This window comes from Callorhinus ursinus, unplaced genomic scaffold, assembly GCF_003265705.2.
Source record: "Callorhinus ursinus isolate GAN/ISIS: 27379988/994484 unplaced genomic scaffold, GSC_fseal_2.0 scaffold2, whole genome shotgun sequence".
NCBI classification, from domain to species: Eukaryota; Metazoa; Chordata; class Mammalia; order Carnivora; family Otariidae; genus Callorhinus; species Callorhinus ursinus.
Window position 1 is genome coordinate 58,763,745 of NW_027397064.1, and position 16,955 is coordinate 58,780,699.

Sequence of the window (16,955 nt, forward strand, 5' to 3'; positions counted from 1 at the left end):
AAATAAATAAATAAATAAAATCTTAAAAAAAAAATTTAAGTATATATTTAACATATGATCCAGCCATTTCCTCCTTGGTATTTTCCAACAGAAATAAAGCATATGTCCATACAAAGAATTTGCACCACATGTTCATAGTAGCTTTGTTTGTAGTAGCCAAAAATCAGAAACTACCCAAATGTACAGCAGCAGGTAAATGTATAAACATATTGTGGGTTATAACCACACAATGGAGTACTATTAAGCAATAAAAGGGAATGAACTATGGTACATGTAATACAGATGGATCTCAAAATAACTATACTGAGTGAAAGAAGCCAGAAATAAAAAAAGAGTACTTACTGTGTGACTCCATTTATATAAAATTCTAAAAAATGCAATCTAATCTAAAGCAACAGAAACAGATTAGTGGCTGCTTTGGGAAGACAGGAAAGAGAAGCAAGGGGTATTACAGAGAGCCAAGAGGAAACGTTTTGGGGTGATGGATATGTTTAATATCTTAATTGTGGTGATGGTTTCATGGGTGTATACATGTCAAAACTTATCAAATGGTACAATTTAAATATGTGCAAGTTTATTTTATGTCCATTATACCTCAAAAAAATCTGGTAAGAAAATTTAAAATTTACACATTATTAGTTTAGAGGAGACCTGTGCTATAGTTCCCCACCCCCCCCAAAACACAGCACATATTTTTTTGTAGGATGAACAGTTTTTACAACTAAAAAATAAAATAATAAAATCAAATAAAATTTACACATGGTATATAAACACACACAAATGTGCTTAACATCATTAATTAATAAGGAAATATAAATTAAAACCACACTGAGGTCCAATATAGTTATTGGGAAAAGGATCAAGCTGTTTAATATGGTTTCATATTGTAGCAAAAATTCATCTGATTGGGGCACCTAAGTGGCTCAGTCAGTTAAGCATCTGGCTCTTGGTTTCAGCTCAGCTCATGATCTCAGGGTCCTGGGATTGAGCCCATGTCTCCATGCTCAGTGTGGAGTTTGCTTAAGGATTTTCACCCTCTGCTCCGCCCCGAACACCCTCTTGCACACATGCATGCACTCTCTCTCTCTCAAATAAATAAATCTTTAAAAAAAATTCATCTGATTTACAAATAACATGAACTCCCAATCTTTAAAGGAAAAGGTCATTTTCTGCTTTTATTACAATGTTTTATGGAGGCTGTGCTCTGGTGTCATCCTGTCCAGCTCCCATAGTCATGTGGAACAGTCTAATATGTACCATTAGCAACTCAGGTTTGTTCTCTGTTAGTTTCCACTAAAGGAAACAAGGTTCCTTGGTGACAATGTAGTCTATGTTTGAGAAAGAATAATTCAGGCTGTGTTTTGAGTTATCTTAATTATTATCACAAAGAAAGAATGTTTTCAGCAGTTCCCGGTGGGGCTGGAGTTAAAAAAGATGAAGAGGGTAACCTGACAAGAGGGCTGCTAGGGGCAAGTAGAAACAATCTAAGTAACAACTAGGAAAGATTTTTACACCCACCATAAATGCTAAGATAAAAAAGACTAACAACCACAAGCATTGGAGAAAATGTGGAGTAATTGGAAGTTTCACACATTGTCGCAGGCATGTAAAATGGTACAATCCTTTGGAAAAAAGGTTTGATAGTTGCTTATTAAACTAAACATACAACTACTCTAGAATCCAACAATTCCATCCTTAGATGTTTACCGAAGAGGAATAAAGACATATGTTTACAAAAAGTGTATAAAGACATTCAGAACACTTTATTCCTAATAGCAAAAAAAAGAAAAAGAAAGAAAGAAAGAAAGAAAGAAAGAAAGAAAGAAAGAAAGAAAGAAAGAAAGAAAGAAAGAAAGAAAGAAAAGCAAAAGCAAAAGCAGAAACAGCCCAGGTGTCCATCAACAGGAACATGGAAAAAAACAGACTGACACATTCATACAAAAGACTACTCAGCAATAAAAAGGAATAAATCACTGGTACATGCGACATGAATTAACCTCAGACACTTACTGACTGAAGGAAGCATTATGCTTTGTATGATTTCATTCATATAAAGTTTTAGAATGGGCAGATTTAATCTGTGAGGCAAAATAATCAGAACAGTAGATAACACTTGATAGGTGGGGTGGGGATTGACCGGGAAGGAACATGAGGAAACTTTCTGGAATGATTGCTGTGTCCAAATTTCGAAAAGGGTTTGGGTTACACAGATGAATGCATTTGCAAAAACTTAGCAAGTTTATATTCAACACTTGTGCATTTCATCGCATGTTTAAGTGTACATCAAAAATTTTAAAAACTAAACATTATACATGTTGAAGTATTAGGGGGAAGTATACTGATGTCTGCATCATAAAAGTAACATGGAGACATGAGTAATAAAACACATAGAGTAAAATTTAGAATCCATGAAGTTGGTAATTGGGTATCTACTATAAAATTCCATCAACTTTGCTGTACATTTGAAAATTTTCATAATAAAATGGAGAAAAGCCCTCCGTTGGTCTTTCTTTCTTTTTTTTTTTTTTTAAAGCTAGGACTTTATTTTTTTAAAGAGTTTATTTATTTATTCATGAGAGACAGAGGGAGAGAGAGAGAGAGAAGCAGAGGGAGAAGCAGGCTCCCAAGGAGCAGGGAGCCCGATGTGGGACTCGATCCCAGGACCCTGTGATCATAACCTGAGCCGAAGGCAGACGCTTAACCATTTGAGCCACCCAGGCGCCCTGGTCTTATCTTTCTAATATACATCCTATGCCTCTAATAAATTATTCCTTCTGTAAGATAGAGGTAGGTTCTATAGCAACATAGGGACCAGAAATTAGCCCCAGAATTTTCCCTGAAATTCTAAAAGTCAGATGACATACATAAGCCAGGTAAGACAGGTACGAAACTTATACAAATTATTGAGAAGGAAGCCAAGTTACCTTCAGAGTAATTACTAATACTGGTGTTTATTATCACCCACAAACAGGCTGAGAGTACCATGTTTTGCGTCTTTAAAAAAAAAAATTAATTTTAACCACTGAATAGAAGAATCGTCTTTTATATCAGGTTATATATGTGAATAGGCCAATTGTATCTCATTCAACTTGGTCCAAAATTTGGATATCCAATCACCATTTAAAAAACACTTATTAAGCATTTTCCTATACCCAGTATTACCATTAACAATATGCTATATATGACATAAAATAACATCATTTGCTTTTTGAGAGCTTTGGAGGAAATCTGGCATGTGTGTCAAACAAATCTGGATGTTTCCTACCTCTGCACTTACTAGTTGTAGGACCTTGAGCAAATTAACTTCTATAAGCCTCACTTTCCTCATTTACAAAACGTGGAAGGATAATGGTAGTTCGTACTTCATATGATTATTCCGAATGTTGAGTGAGCCAACTCATTTTACATGTATCACAGTGATTGGTAGATAGAAAGCACTCAATGAATGTAAGTCATCCTCATTTTTTTAAAAAGTACATACAAGAAACAAAACATTCAATTGGTATAAGAATGTGGAGAACCTTAATTTGTTTAAATAGAACATCATCTCCTCACTAGGTAGTTCAAAACCCTCAAAGTTTGAGAAATGTTTTAGAAAGTCAAAGAATGATAACCTTGCTGCACTGATACTGTGAGAATACAGAATCACAAGTAGTGAAATGCAGAAATACACTTCTTATCAGTATATTATCTAGACCTGCTGAAAGAAGCTATACTTCTTCACTCAGTTTTGCATTAAACACTCAGAAATGTTACCCATAATGTTTTGTGCCTATCACTAGTGCTTGTTAAGTAGGTGCGCACACAGTTAAAGACTCTAAAGTAGTCAGGCGGACAGTAGGGGTTAAGGTGGGGCCAGGAAGATATTAACTGCCGCTTGCCCCCCACCCCAAGAGAATGGCAGTGTCATGCCTGGCAGGTGGCAGAATGAACAGCTGCAAAGCCCCTGTGGGAAGCTGGGAAGCCCATACTTGTTCAAGAAGCATTCTGTACTGTCTCCTGCCATGTATGTTATCCATAAATTCCCCACATTCTTTACTATCTTCTACCTTTTGGCATCTTTTTATCAACCATCCTGTTAACAATCATGTAGCCCACATTCCCACATAATGTTACAATTGGCTGAAACTATGTAGGAGCATCATGTCCTTTTAGTTGGGGCATAACCCCTCTGTTTATTATACTGCCCACAACTCCCTATGGTCTTTCACACTAAGGTACATTTCCTGCCTGGCTCATTCACAGTGGATCCTGCTCTAGTTTGATTTTGGCAGTGGTGAAACATTAGGAGTTTCTCAGCGGTCAGTTCATACCTAGACTAGTATTCTATCCACCCACTCACACCTGCCCCCAGCCTAAAAAGCAGCTAAGGATCTCAGCTAGTTCTCAGATGCCTTTCTGAGTAGATGAGTTCCTATCATTTCATCAAAAGAAGATAATGACTTAAAGAAGAAGGGGAAACTCAATAAACTTCTTTTTTAAAAAAAGCAGATAGGACTGGAGTGCCTGGGTGGCTCAGTCGGTTAAGCGGCTGCCTTCAGCTCAGGTCACAATCCCAGGGTCCTGGGATCGAGTCCCATGTCAGGCTCCCTGCTCAGCAGGGAGTCTGCTTCTCCCTCTCCCCCTGCCTCTCCCCCGCTGCTCATGCTCTCTCTCTCTCATGCTCTCTCTCTCAAATAAATAAAATCTTAAAAAAAAATTAAAAAAAATAAATAAAAAACCAGATATGACTGAAGTCTTAGGACATCCTTTTCTGAAACATTCTTGGAGAGTAGGCTTTCTGCTTTTATATAACACTGCATCTGCTTTGAAACCCATACAACACTGGTTTCTTTCTTTTCTCTGGTGTTTTTAATCTATTACCTCTTAACAGACTTGTTTTTCAAGATGTAAATTCACTGGGTATGACTGTTTAGGTACAGTTAGTGTCTAATTGGGAGTTTGGGGCAATATCCAGCACATCATAACTATTCAACTGCTGTAACCACAATCATGTCTCTAAAATGCTCTGAAAGCTTCAAATATTATATTAAATAGTACTATTAAAGATGCATAAAATAAGAAAGGATTTTTAAATTAGTAGATATAAAAGTATTAGAATTTAATAAATGAAGATAGTTTTATTATCTTGCTCATGAGGTAATAATCACTTCTACTTTCCCAAATGGTTATTACACTTAGGATCAGATTCAGAAAGATTTATCTTTAGCCCACATATAAATATTTTCCCTTATTCTAAAACGTTAGCGATCTTCTTTTCTTTTGCGCAAAAGATAGTTTTAGGTTTGCTCCCTTTCTTTCTTTTAAATTTATGGACTCTGCTACTAATTTCTTGATGTCTGGAATAGGTTTAACACCTTTTCTCCTCAGCTTCTGTTGATCATAAGCTTGAAATTTATCTGCAAACTTCAAGGGCAGAAAAGAATAGAATTCACATCATTCTTAATATGGGATCAAGCCAAAACTGAAGGAAAGACTGAAGGAGTTTAAATTTTTTTTTTTTTTTTAAGTAGGCTCCATGCCCAGCATGGAGCCCAACATGGGGCTTGAATTCATGACCCTGAGATCAAGACCTGAGCTGAGATCAAGAACTGGATGCTTAACCAACTGAGCCACCCAAGTGCCCCCCAAAACCGAATGATTTTAATGTAAATTATCCAAGCTAGAATCCCATATTTTAAACTTAAATTTGAATCAGCAATGATTTTTATTGCTGTCTCCTCCCCTTCTATTTTTACTATTCTTTTGAAGCTGAATCAGAGAAATGTGCTGAACATGTGGATTGCAGCAACTGGATTTCTCAGACAGGAAGCAAAAAGAAACAATTTTCTCCCTTAGGTTGCTTTTATTTAACAATCTGAAGAGTGATTATCTGAGTTCAAGGATTATATTTAGATTGGTCCTAGCAAAGAAGAAAAAAATACTCCTTTCACAACTAAGATAGAGCCAAATTATATTCTAGCTAATCAGTCAATTCCCAAGCCAGTAGGAATTGAGGCTTTATCTACTCTTCTACAAGGAGCAGAACTGGTGGGATCCAGGATACCTTTATCTTATTGCATAGGTATGAAAATATTGCCTAAGTAGAATTGGAAAACTCACCAAATAAACAGAACGGTGAAATGAATACAACATTCTTAAATGCATTTAGAGCTGAACAGGCTACATATCAGAAAAAAATTTCACTTAAAGTTTGCTTGGAATCTTTTACATTAGTCTATGATAGAAACATAAATAATCAATGGGAACACCAAGCCAAGAAAATAAAACCATGGAAGAAAAGATAATCTGGGAACTAGAGGAGCCAATTCCTAATGCTATATATAAATACAAAACATATATATACACATATGTGATTTAAAAAAATGTTATGACACATTTGTGGCTCAAAAATACTCGTTCACATTACAGATCTCTTTTCTCACCCTTAGGCAAAGTTTGGTATAGAGGATAGAGGATTTCTTTCTGTATCTTCTCTGTCTTTCTTTTTGTCTCTCCTGCCTAGTCTTACCTATCAAAATTCCATACCATCCTTTAAGAACCATGTTAAATACTTCTCCATCAATAACCCTCTCCCAACAATTGAAAATAACTTGTCTTTTGTGCTCCCCAACACTTTATATTTGCATCACCACCAAGCTAAAAGCTCTAAAATGTTAGACTTCTTGGGATGTCATTCTAAAAAATTTGTAAAATGAAGTCCTTACCACCCCTTGTATGGCAAGAATTTAAAAAAGAAGTCACAGTCATCTGAAGTCAACACAAGACCTTTTTCTAGAAAATACTGGAGAACTTTCTATGCAGATAACAAAAAGGAGGACTGAACATAGCTGCAGGGGTACGTAGCTAAAAATCTTATAAGTTACATCTCAAAATTTAAAATTATCTCACTCTTTTTCACAACTTCTGTTTGTTGTTTCTTCATCGGCAGGGTCACATACCATCTGGTAAACATAGCAGCTGAAGACCCTGCTTGGTTTCTGTTCTATGTGTAGTACCAAGTCTCTGTCAAAGTAGACTTCATGGCTGTATGTCTGTAATGAAAACATAGTCAGATGAAATCTCCTCTTCACACAACCATCTTCACAATTATGTCACTAAAATGTCATAGCACCTATGCTAGGGATCTTCAAATATATACTTGGAAGCAAAACAATTGCTAGAAATAGTTTATTTTCATTACTTACGAATATGCAGATTACTTATAAGAAAAGCATTACACAAAACGTTGAAAATGAAAAAAACCCTGGTCGTAGGAATCTGAACACTCAGATTCTATTGCCTATGCTGCTATTTCACTGTGTGAAATAGTGGTCAAGTTGCTAAACCTCTTGGGTACTCCACTGATAAAACAAAAGGATTGGATAAAATAACAGCTACTCTTCCTTATAGTTTTTATATTCTATAATAATCAAAAAAGTAGACAAATATTTCTGAGAGTGCCTGGAAACCCTAATGCTTAGATAACATCTCTATTAAATAACCAGGGGGATTCAATACAGTATATTTCTATTTTTAAAAATGTTACCAAACTTATAAAATGTGAGAAAACCAAAGACTATGGTAAGGAAATAAACAGCATGTCTCAGAATAAAACATAAGACTTCATCTTTAATGGGCGCCTGGGTGGCTCAGTTGGTTAAGCGACTGCCTTCGGCTCAGGTCATGATCCTGGAGTCCCGGGATTGAGTCCCGCATCGGGCTCCCTGCTCAGCGGGGGGTCTGCTTCTCCCTCTGACCCTCCCCCTCTCATGTGCTCTCTCTCTCTCTCTCTCTTTCAAGTAAATAAATAAATAAATCTTTAAAAAAAAAAAAAGACTTCGTCTTTAAGGCCTTTAGAAAGGAGGCATCCTCCAGTTCCTAGGGAAGGAAGGCTTAAGAAGTACTCATTTTGTCCTGTAGGATGATATCCTCTTTGATGTGGTCACTGGTATAGGTGACCCTTGACTAACTTGAACACAGTAACATCTGTTCCATAAATATCACCTACAAAGAAAATCCTTACAACTTCATATTCCATGGACTCTACTCACCACATCCCATGACTCCACTAGTGGAATGCTTTTAAGTAAAGTTCCATATTCATTACAGTGGAAATCCAGGTGAGCTTTTCCTTCAGCATCTATTTGAGTAACAGCTACCACAGAAAGCAAATCCAGCTCATCTTCATAGTCCACAATTTTAAAAGTCTCAGGGAATAGATGGATAAGGCAGAGGAAAAGAGGGGCAAAATCCAGTTATCCAGTTAGGATTATTTCTATTTGTAGTTTAACTATTCTATTACTTATTTTTTAAATGTAGAAAGAGGAATGAATGGATGAGAGCATAGGTAGAAATGGGTCTCTACTTTCATGCCTAGTAAAGTCCTAAGATTCTGAAGACTGCAACAGTATCCTACCAATTCTGACAGACCAAATCTATGTAGATCTCAGCCAAAGTATTACTGAAATTCTGTTATGACAGCAAACTAGAACTTCTCCAAATTCAAAAGAGGTACTCAACTACTGCCTCTGACATGTGCTTTCACTGGTTTCCAGATAGGACTAAATATATGAAGTTCAGTTCTGAAACCCAAAAACTACCCACTTTCTTACCTCAGAAAAACAAAGGTCATTTCAAAAAGAACTGACAGCCTATCACACACTATTTATGACTCTATCGGCCTTTTTTTTTTTTTTTTTTTAATGCTTTTTGGTTTCCTAAAGAAAGCAAAAGTGGCTGCTTATACTTGAGGGAGAGTATTAATTAGGAACTGAAATCCAACCCACAGAACAGGACTGGGATGAGAGATGTTAGCTGGAAATGATTAATGATGGTAAAGTCTTAAGAGAGAAAAATCTAACCCCAAACTCTGTTTAAGAAAGTAAACCTGGGACTCCAACCGCCTCACAGGGGAAGCAGATCCATGCCAGCCATCCAGGGATGGACCACAGGAAGGGACATTTTGGCAGGCACAACAAGTTTCTTTGAACCACCACATACTAATCCTTCACTCATATTTGGTCAAACTGCTTTTACATCTATTTATATTTTCTGCCTTTACTACTCATGACATAAAAATTTATAGGGATTTATTACACATGGTTTCTTTTTATTTACTTTTTTGCCTTAATATTACCTTGGTCAAAATTCAAAGAGTAGACTTCTTGCCTGGGTGTAGTGATTTTATAGCCTTTAGTCACAACCCCTTTCAGCTTCTCTTTTATAGGCTAAAAGTTCTTGTTTTCTAATCTCTTGATGTACAGTATCTCTCTCTTTGTTACCACCTTCTCCTTGTTAATTATTTTTGCTACCTTTCAGTAATTTTAGTATGTCTTTCTCGAATATAGTTTTATACACAGGGAGCTTTCTGCTTTGTTCTCGATAGATTTCTATGGTTCAAAAAAATACATGTATTTATTTTATATATTTTTATATTACATATTTTATGTGTTATATATTTCATAAAATATATTGTATATATGTATATATATATACATAATACATTACATAATATACAAATGTACATATATATATCTTTTTTGAGAGTAGCCATATACTGGGTCACCTCCAACCTTTTTAAAAGATTTTCAAAAACTATCCTTAGAAGGCTACTCTAATGTTTCTACCTAGAAATGGTCACACAATCAAACAGTTTTCTGGTCCAGACAGATTTAGAATTCATGCAATGGTTATATATTTGAAGCATGATCACGGTCCGCTGATTTCATAAAAACTTTCAATGCCTCTTTAAAAGAAAGGGATAAAAATGTATTAGCTCAGTGACTGGCAATGTCAAGTTCAGGCCAGAGGCTGAACTAATTTATCACACCCTCACACCCTTCACGATGTCAAGTTCAGGCCAGAGGCTGAACTAATTTATCACACCCTCACACCCTTCTTCCCTGGCCCATGATCATTACCAAACATATCCATGTCTCGTAAGTAAAAAATAAAGCAAAAGCCATAAAGTCATCAGGATATAATTAAAGTATTTTCTATTAAATTTCCCTAGAAATGTGCACATTAATAAAACAAAACCATAAGCTAGCAGTGTTTTCAAATTATTTCAGTTCTAAGAACATTTCTGCAAATGAAATCTTACAAATAATTCCAGTATGAGAGGAGAGGATGATGGAGATGCACTGATTGAAATACCATGCACAATCCCACCAATGAAGTCTGCATGGAACTACTCACCCCCAACCTGTATCCCAGAGTCTGGGAAGCAGACTTGAAAAACCACAGGGCTAGTACACACTAGTTTAGTTTGTTATCTCTGGCTAAAGTAATACCTCTTGTTCTGGGTCATCATCCAGAAGGTTAAAATTTTTTTTCACCACCCGTCCAGAAGCTGTAACAATGGGTAAGTTTTCATTCTATCATATGGAGAGAAATAAAAAGATATGATGAATCCTTTTATGTGCAATAAATAGCAAAACTACTAAATTTTGTTAAACAACCAACCCTTATCCAACATCCACAATTCTTTCCTCTACTGAGAAAATTCTGAATCAGATTTCTCATCCTCCAATTAGTAAAAATACTTACTATAATAAATTATGGATAAAATACCAAAGTAGGCAAACAATAAATACAAAGGTTACAGATTTGCTACTTCACTCGCCCTTCTGATTTTTGCTTTAGTATAAGTACAGCAATGCTACAGTGGATCTGCTTTTGGAAATTTCTCTCTGCATAATTTTCTTCATGTTCTTAATTTGTACACTAAAGAAAAAGAACTATTTGGAGTTAAAACATGGTATGTGATTTTTAAAGATTCATATCTACCCCAACCTACTCTAAGTTTGCACAATTAATTAAACCCAAAGGTCGAAAATTCATCAATAAAAACTGAAAGAGAAACCCAGAAAAGAAACAGAAATTAGCAAAAGATAAGCTCAATATAATCAACTCTTTTCAAATCTCAGCTGTGCATGGGGCTAAGACCAGCTAACTACGTAGACAAAAAAATTCAGACTTTTATCGTGCTGCTCTTTTCTGCCACACTAAAAGACAAACACATTTGTATATTATATTCTCAAATAGAAAGACAGTGATATACAAAGAATTTTAAAGTACTCCTGGCTTACTTTGTTCTTCTCCCTGTTGGCCAAAATGACAAAATCTTCAGAGATCTGATGCTGGGCACTATTATTTTCTACTTCATTTAGCTTTAAAACTCTGAAAAGGGAAAAAAGAACCTAAGACCTCAACACGTCATCAAAGTGCCAAAGTTGAACTACTGAAATGAAACTCAACAAGTGAAAATTACAGGAACAACACTAAGTTAGTTCTCCTCTCCTCCTGTGGAATCTGAAATATTAATGTCTGATCACTTTAGGGTCCATAAACTACTTCAAATTCAGAGATTTTTGTTAAACAGAAAACCTGTGACAACAGGTACTCCTGAAGTAGGGAATGAAGCAGTTTCCTCAGGCCTAAGCCATCTTCCAAATTGGCTTAATGAAAGTTATCTAAAGAACCTCATCTTTTTCATCCTGCAATAGGTCTTTAACGTTTCAGCTTTAATGGTGGCATTATAGTAGATACTGGCATTTTTTACTTCTGAAGATAGAATGAGATATCAATGAACAACACTCAGAATTAACTATAAGGCAGACTGGATTAGCAACTAAACCTAAACTAAGAGTTTTCATAAAAGAGTAATATTTAAAAACTTCAATTTACTTAATACTTTTATCGTAGGATTATATTTAAAGATTTGGGTTTTCTGAGTGCAAATGGCCTAATGGATCAAGCTTACTAAGCAAGAGAAAAGAAAATAATTTGCTCACCACCCACACGAATCTGTTCACAGCATTAACAAGCTTCAAAAGCACAATGTTCTCAAAGCTTAAAGTCTAAAACGCAGGCAAAGAAAATAGCAGGGAGAAGCAGCTACTGTGGCCAGAGAGAGCCAGAAGCCTTAGAGTTTGCCAGAGGCAAAGAAATCAGATTATATTTTAAATTACTCAATTTGTTATCTTAAATAAAAAAGGGCCAATATTTAAAAGTGCCTATCTTCTAGAACCTGGCAAAAGGGCACACACTCTTTGTGGACCTTATTTTCTTAAGCTCAAACTACTATTAAAAGGTGGGTAATGGGGCACCTGGGTGGTTCAGTCAGTTAAGCATCCGACGCTTGATTTTGGCTCAAGTCATGATCTCAGGGTTGGGAGATCAAGCCCTGCATCGGGCTCCACACTGGGAGTGGACCCTGCTTAAAATTCACACTCACCCTTTGCCCATCCCTTCCTCTCTCTCTTAAAAAGAGAGCGAGCGAGAGAGAGAGAGAGAAAGAAAGGAAGAAAGAAAAAGAAGGAAAGAAAGAAAAGGTGGATACGCAACAAACATTAAAACCAAGGTTTACTAAAGCTGAACTACAGTTTTTAAGACTTCTTGTAAAAATTGATAATCTTATTTAATTAAGTCCCTTTATCTTCTTTATAATCAATCCAGAAAGGTAAACTAATTAGCATGAAGCATAAGAAATAACAGAAGGCAGACAATGTCTTTCTTATTCAAGAAATTTACTGAGCACCTACTCTGTGCTAGGCACTATGCTCAGTGCTGGGGTTATAGTCAGCAAAACAGACTCTTTCCCTGTCATTACTGAGTTGATGACTCCAAAGCTAGATATTTAAACAGATAATCAAACAAATAATTAATTAAAATTGCTGTGTTAGAGGAGGATAACAGTGCATTCAGTGAAAATATGATGGGGGAGCTAATCTAACAAGGGGTATCAGGCAAGGACTAGGTGCAAAGGAGATATTTAAGCTGGCGACAAAATATGAATAGAAGTTAGGCAAGAGAACAGGGAAGGGAAACACACTCCAAACAGAGCAAACAGGTCCCTGGCTGTCTGATGAGACAGCATTACTGAAATAAACTGAATGGGAGGAGAGTCTTTCAGACCATGCTAAGTGAATGAGGGTCTTTATCTCAGGAACAAGAAGCCATAAAAAGGTTAAGGCAGAATCCACTTGGTTAGGATTTTGTGTTTGTTAATGATTCTAAAAATCACTCTCACTGCTGAGAAGAAAACAGACTTAAAGAATATAAAAACGGATTCTTGGGAGTCCTGTAAGTAGACTATTACTATAGTCCAGGCTAGTGATGACAATAGTCTGACTCACGGGATATATGGGTGGGTGGGGGGGTGTGTGTGTGAGAGAGAAAATGCACATGAGTATATGTATATGTACTGAAGAAAGACAAAAAGGTAACAAAGTGTTCAGAATAATTCCAGATTTCTGGCATGAGACGTTTGGGCCAGGATATAAATTTTGGAGTTTTGGTGTATACATGATCTATGAAGCCAAGGGAATAAAAAGAATCAATAAGTAGAATCATGCAGAAAGGGAATGAAGAGTGAGAAGAAAATAGGGTCTAAATCCTGGGGATATCCAATAATTAAAGTCTGAGTAGAAGAGAAAGAACGTGAAAGGATACTAAGAAAGACACATCAAAGAGGGAGGAAAATATTCAGAACTGTGGTGTGAGGGAAGCCAAATGAACAGTGTTTCTTTTTTTTTTTTAAAGATTTTATTTATTTATTTGACAGAGAGAAAGACAGTGAGAGAGGGAACACAAGCAGGGGGAGTGGGAGAGGGAGAAGCAGGCTCGCCGCCGAGCAGGGAGCCCAATGCGGGGCTTGATCCCAGGACCCTGGGATCATGACCTGAGCCGAAGGCAGACGCTTAACAACTGTGCCACCCAGGCACCCCTGAAGAGTGTTTCAAGAAAGGAAAGGTCAACTGGATGGAAGATGTGGGTCAACAAAGCAAAACAAGGTTTACTTCAAACAACTCCTGTTCTAAAGCTGTCTTTTAGAACAAAGACAAATCATTTCTCTCCTTAATCCTGAAGAATTAAAACATGATGAGGACAAGTCAATCCGAATCTTTTACCCATATATCATCCATCAAAGAATTTATTTAAATGTAACATCTACAAAGAGTAATAATGAGGCTGAAAGAATAAAGTTTTCTGGATGCCAGTCTCTGAGGAAGCAAGCTGTAACAAGCTAATTATTTCTATAATTGAGTCAATAGTTAGCTGGCAAAAATAAACATGCCAATAAATGCTTCCAAAAGCTACTTTTCACTTTAAAGTAATTAATAAAAATACTCACTTGACCTGATTTGGGCCGACATGTATTATTCTACCAGAAGCATCAGGATGAAAATAGATCCAGTCAGATTCTAGAGAACAACATTCCATTTCTTGGATCCCATTTTTTGCCTGAAGTTGGGTAAAAATATTGAAAATAGAGATCAAGGGAAAATAAAATAAGTTTTCAAGTCTACCTCAGTCATAGATCAGTAAATCAAAGGTACAGGGCAGAGAAAATATCAACAGTTGAACTGGGATATGTCTAAGAATTGAATTAGGACACTCATACTTGAGAAATCCAGAACATTTACCCTGTACCTTACAATGAACTTAACAGTTATCATATCTCAAGCATCTAATTTGTATCAGATACTACAGTAGATGTTTTAGAGTCATTTCATTTAACAATATTCAAAGCATTTATTATATCCCCACTTTGATGAGGAAACTGATATACAAAAAGGATGAATCATTTGCTCAATGTTTTACATGTACTAAACAGCTGCTCTGATTCTGAGGTTCAAGAACTTGTTCCATAACGTAACTCTGTACAATCATGCACACACAGTTCCCTATAACTTCTTCCTCCCTTGCCTATCCCCAATAAACTGTCAAAAGGAGTGGTTAGCACAAAGATAAACATGCAACCCAATCCCAAATCTCAGAAACAGGTCATATAAATCTCCTTGGATAAGTCAGACATAAACCTCTAATAATGAAGAAATGGTCTAATACTGCTTAGCCTTCTAAGCAAGTAGAGATTTATTTCATGGTAGTTCATTTAGACACTAAAATAAAGAAAAGAAAAAGATACCTCCATGATATAGGATCACATACGCACATAAATGTTTTACCTTATACATAGGAGCACTAAGAACTAATATTAGCATGGATACAATGATTTCATTTAATTTCTTTAATTTCCCCAATGTAAAGTGAAGTGATACCACCTTTCCTATTAGATACTTATAAAACTTTTAAAATTATTAACTTATTAATTTCATTAACATATACTGACAGGACACTATTTTAAGTATCACATTAGGTGTTTGTACCTCGCATGAACTCAACATAACTCTTGCCATCAAAAAGCTCATAATCAAGAAGGGAGGCAGAAACATAAACAGAAATAAGAAGTGTAGAAAACAAAAACAAAAAGAAACAAAAAGTGTAGAAAACAAAGTAATCAAGCCATGCACAGGATATTAACAGCATCCAACCCAGGTGAGCAGAATATTAGAAGAAAAAACAGAGCTTAAACTAAGCCTTAAAGGATGAGCACAAAATGGCGAAAAAGAAGAGATGGCAAAACACAAAACACAGAAATGTTAATCCATATAGCATGTATATGTGTACACATGAATAAAAATTTTAACTTTGGCTCCTACAAAAGAAATATAATGACTAGGGAAATAGGTGGGGGCTATGTCACAAGTGCTTTGTTTGCCACGCTTTTAAAAAAATGGAATTTAACACATTTTCTGTATTAATGACTGTTTTAATTTTTCAGGAATTTTTATAAGTATTCTAATAATTTCTAATATGAATGGTGGTATTATTATATTGTACATATAAGGAAATCAATTTAATTAAACACCTTGGTTGCAACCACTGAAATGAATGTGTCCAAGATGGCATTAGCTCTGGATGCGTCTTTGTTTAAAATAAAACATGTACAGGGCGCCTGGGTGGCTCAGTTGGTTGAGCAACTGCCTTCAGCTCAGGTCATGATCCTGGAGTCCCAGGATCGAGTCCTGCATCGGGCTCCCTGCTCAGCAGGGAGTCTGCTTCTCCCTCTGACCCTCTTCCCTCTCGTGCTCTCTCTCTCTCATTCTCTCTCTCTCAAATAAACAAATTAAAAAATCTTAAAAAAAAACATGTACATACTTACACACATCTTTCTTTAGACAATTCCCTTTATTATAATTACTATTAACATGCAAAAGAAATATTATCTCTTTTCATGTTAAATATAAGGCAGCATTATTACCAGTTCTGTAGTTTTTGTTATGTGCTTGAATCCTAGATTTTAAAGCTCAGTTTAATAGAAAGCTATGAAACATTTTCTGAATTCTTCAGTTTGGCTGCGTTTTTGCGTTATCTACTATAGTTATGTGTTTTTGGGTTATCTACTCTTCCAGCTGACAGGTGGGGAAGTAATGGGCATAAGCACCCTTAAGTTAATGTCACTACAGCAAAGCTGTCTGGCAAAGGAACTGAAAACTTCCCCTGGCTTCGGCATTTAGGAATGCGTGGAAACGTAGATATGACTAGATGTTATAATCAGTTATTATAGAAGTTGAGTACTTGACAGGCATGCTTGATATAGATGTTGGAGGTCATTTTATACACACACACACACACAATAATATGTATTGTCAGTTCTTATATAAAAAGAATATGTACTAAAAATCCAGAATGTGAATCGTACAGCTTTTGACTGGATAGAAAAGTTAAGTGAAAGAGATGGTGGCTGAAGGTCCTGGTGGCTGAAGAATGTTCACTGGCTGAGAGGTAGACAATCAAATCACAGACTTGTCATGACAGGAAATAGCCCCTAGAGAGGCCACTCTAAAAGAAGATGTCCCTGGGCTGGGCCAAATAGGAGCTGTCACATGTGATACGTAAATGAAAAAATGAAAGGGGACAACATCCCCACAAAAGAAAACTAGAAGACACTAGACACAGTGTTCCCTGGCAGTGACATCAAAGGAAATAGATAAATGGACCCAAGATTGTGTTGATCTTTGGGGTGGTGAAGGTGGCCTGTGACTAAAAGCCACTGCGTACACAGTGACTGATTGAGCACGATCCTGGAAGAGATGGGTGTGGAATAAGCCGAGTCTGCCTCAGAA

At 36.2% G+C, this 16,955-nt stretch overlaps 1 protein-coding gene across 9 annotated transcripts in view; it reads right to left on the bottom strand.

Moving 5' to 3' along the window:
• The window catches only part of DCAF17 (DDB1 and CUL4 associated factor 17), a 74,787-nt gene that overhangs the window by 31,086 nt on the left and 26,746 nt on the right, over window positions 1-16,955 (bottom strand). For 6 of the 9 annotated variants that reach the window (XR_012375287.1, XR_012375286.1, XM_073882582.1 and 3 more), the window contains exons 10-14: window positions 14,120-14,229; window positions 11,073-11,163; window positions 10,275-10,358; window positions 8,034-8,189; window positions 6,892-7,034 (exon numbers count right to left, since the gene is read on the bottom strand). Coding sequence is in view for 7 of the 9 variants with exons in the window: in XM_073882582.1 (XP_073738683.1) it covers window positions 6,892-7,034; window positions 8,034-8,189; window positions 10,275-10,358; window positions 11,073-11,163; window positions 14,120-14,229 (584 nt within the window). In the remaining 2 variants the exon portion in view is untranslated. Of the gene's footprint in view, window positions 1-2,730; window positions 5,407-5,825; window positions 5,903-6,891; window positions 7,035-8,033; window positions 8,190-10,274; window positions 10,359-11,072; window positions 11,164-14,119; window positions 14,230-16,955 lie in introns of those variants that run through there. The other 3 variants (XM_025853240.2, XM_073882602.1, XM_073882572.1) reach the window with 3 other exon arrangements.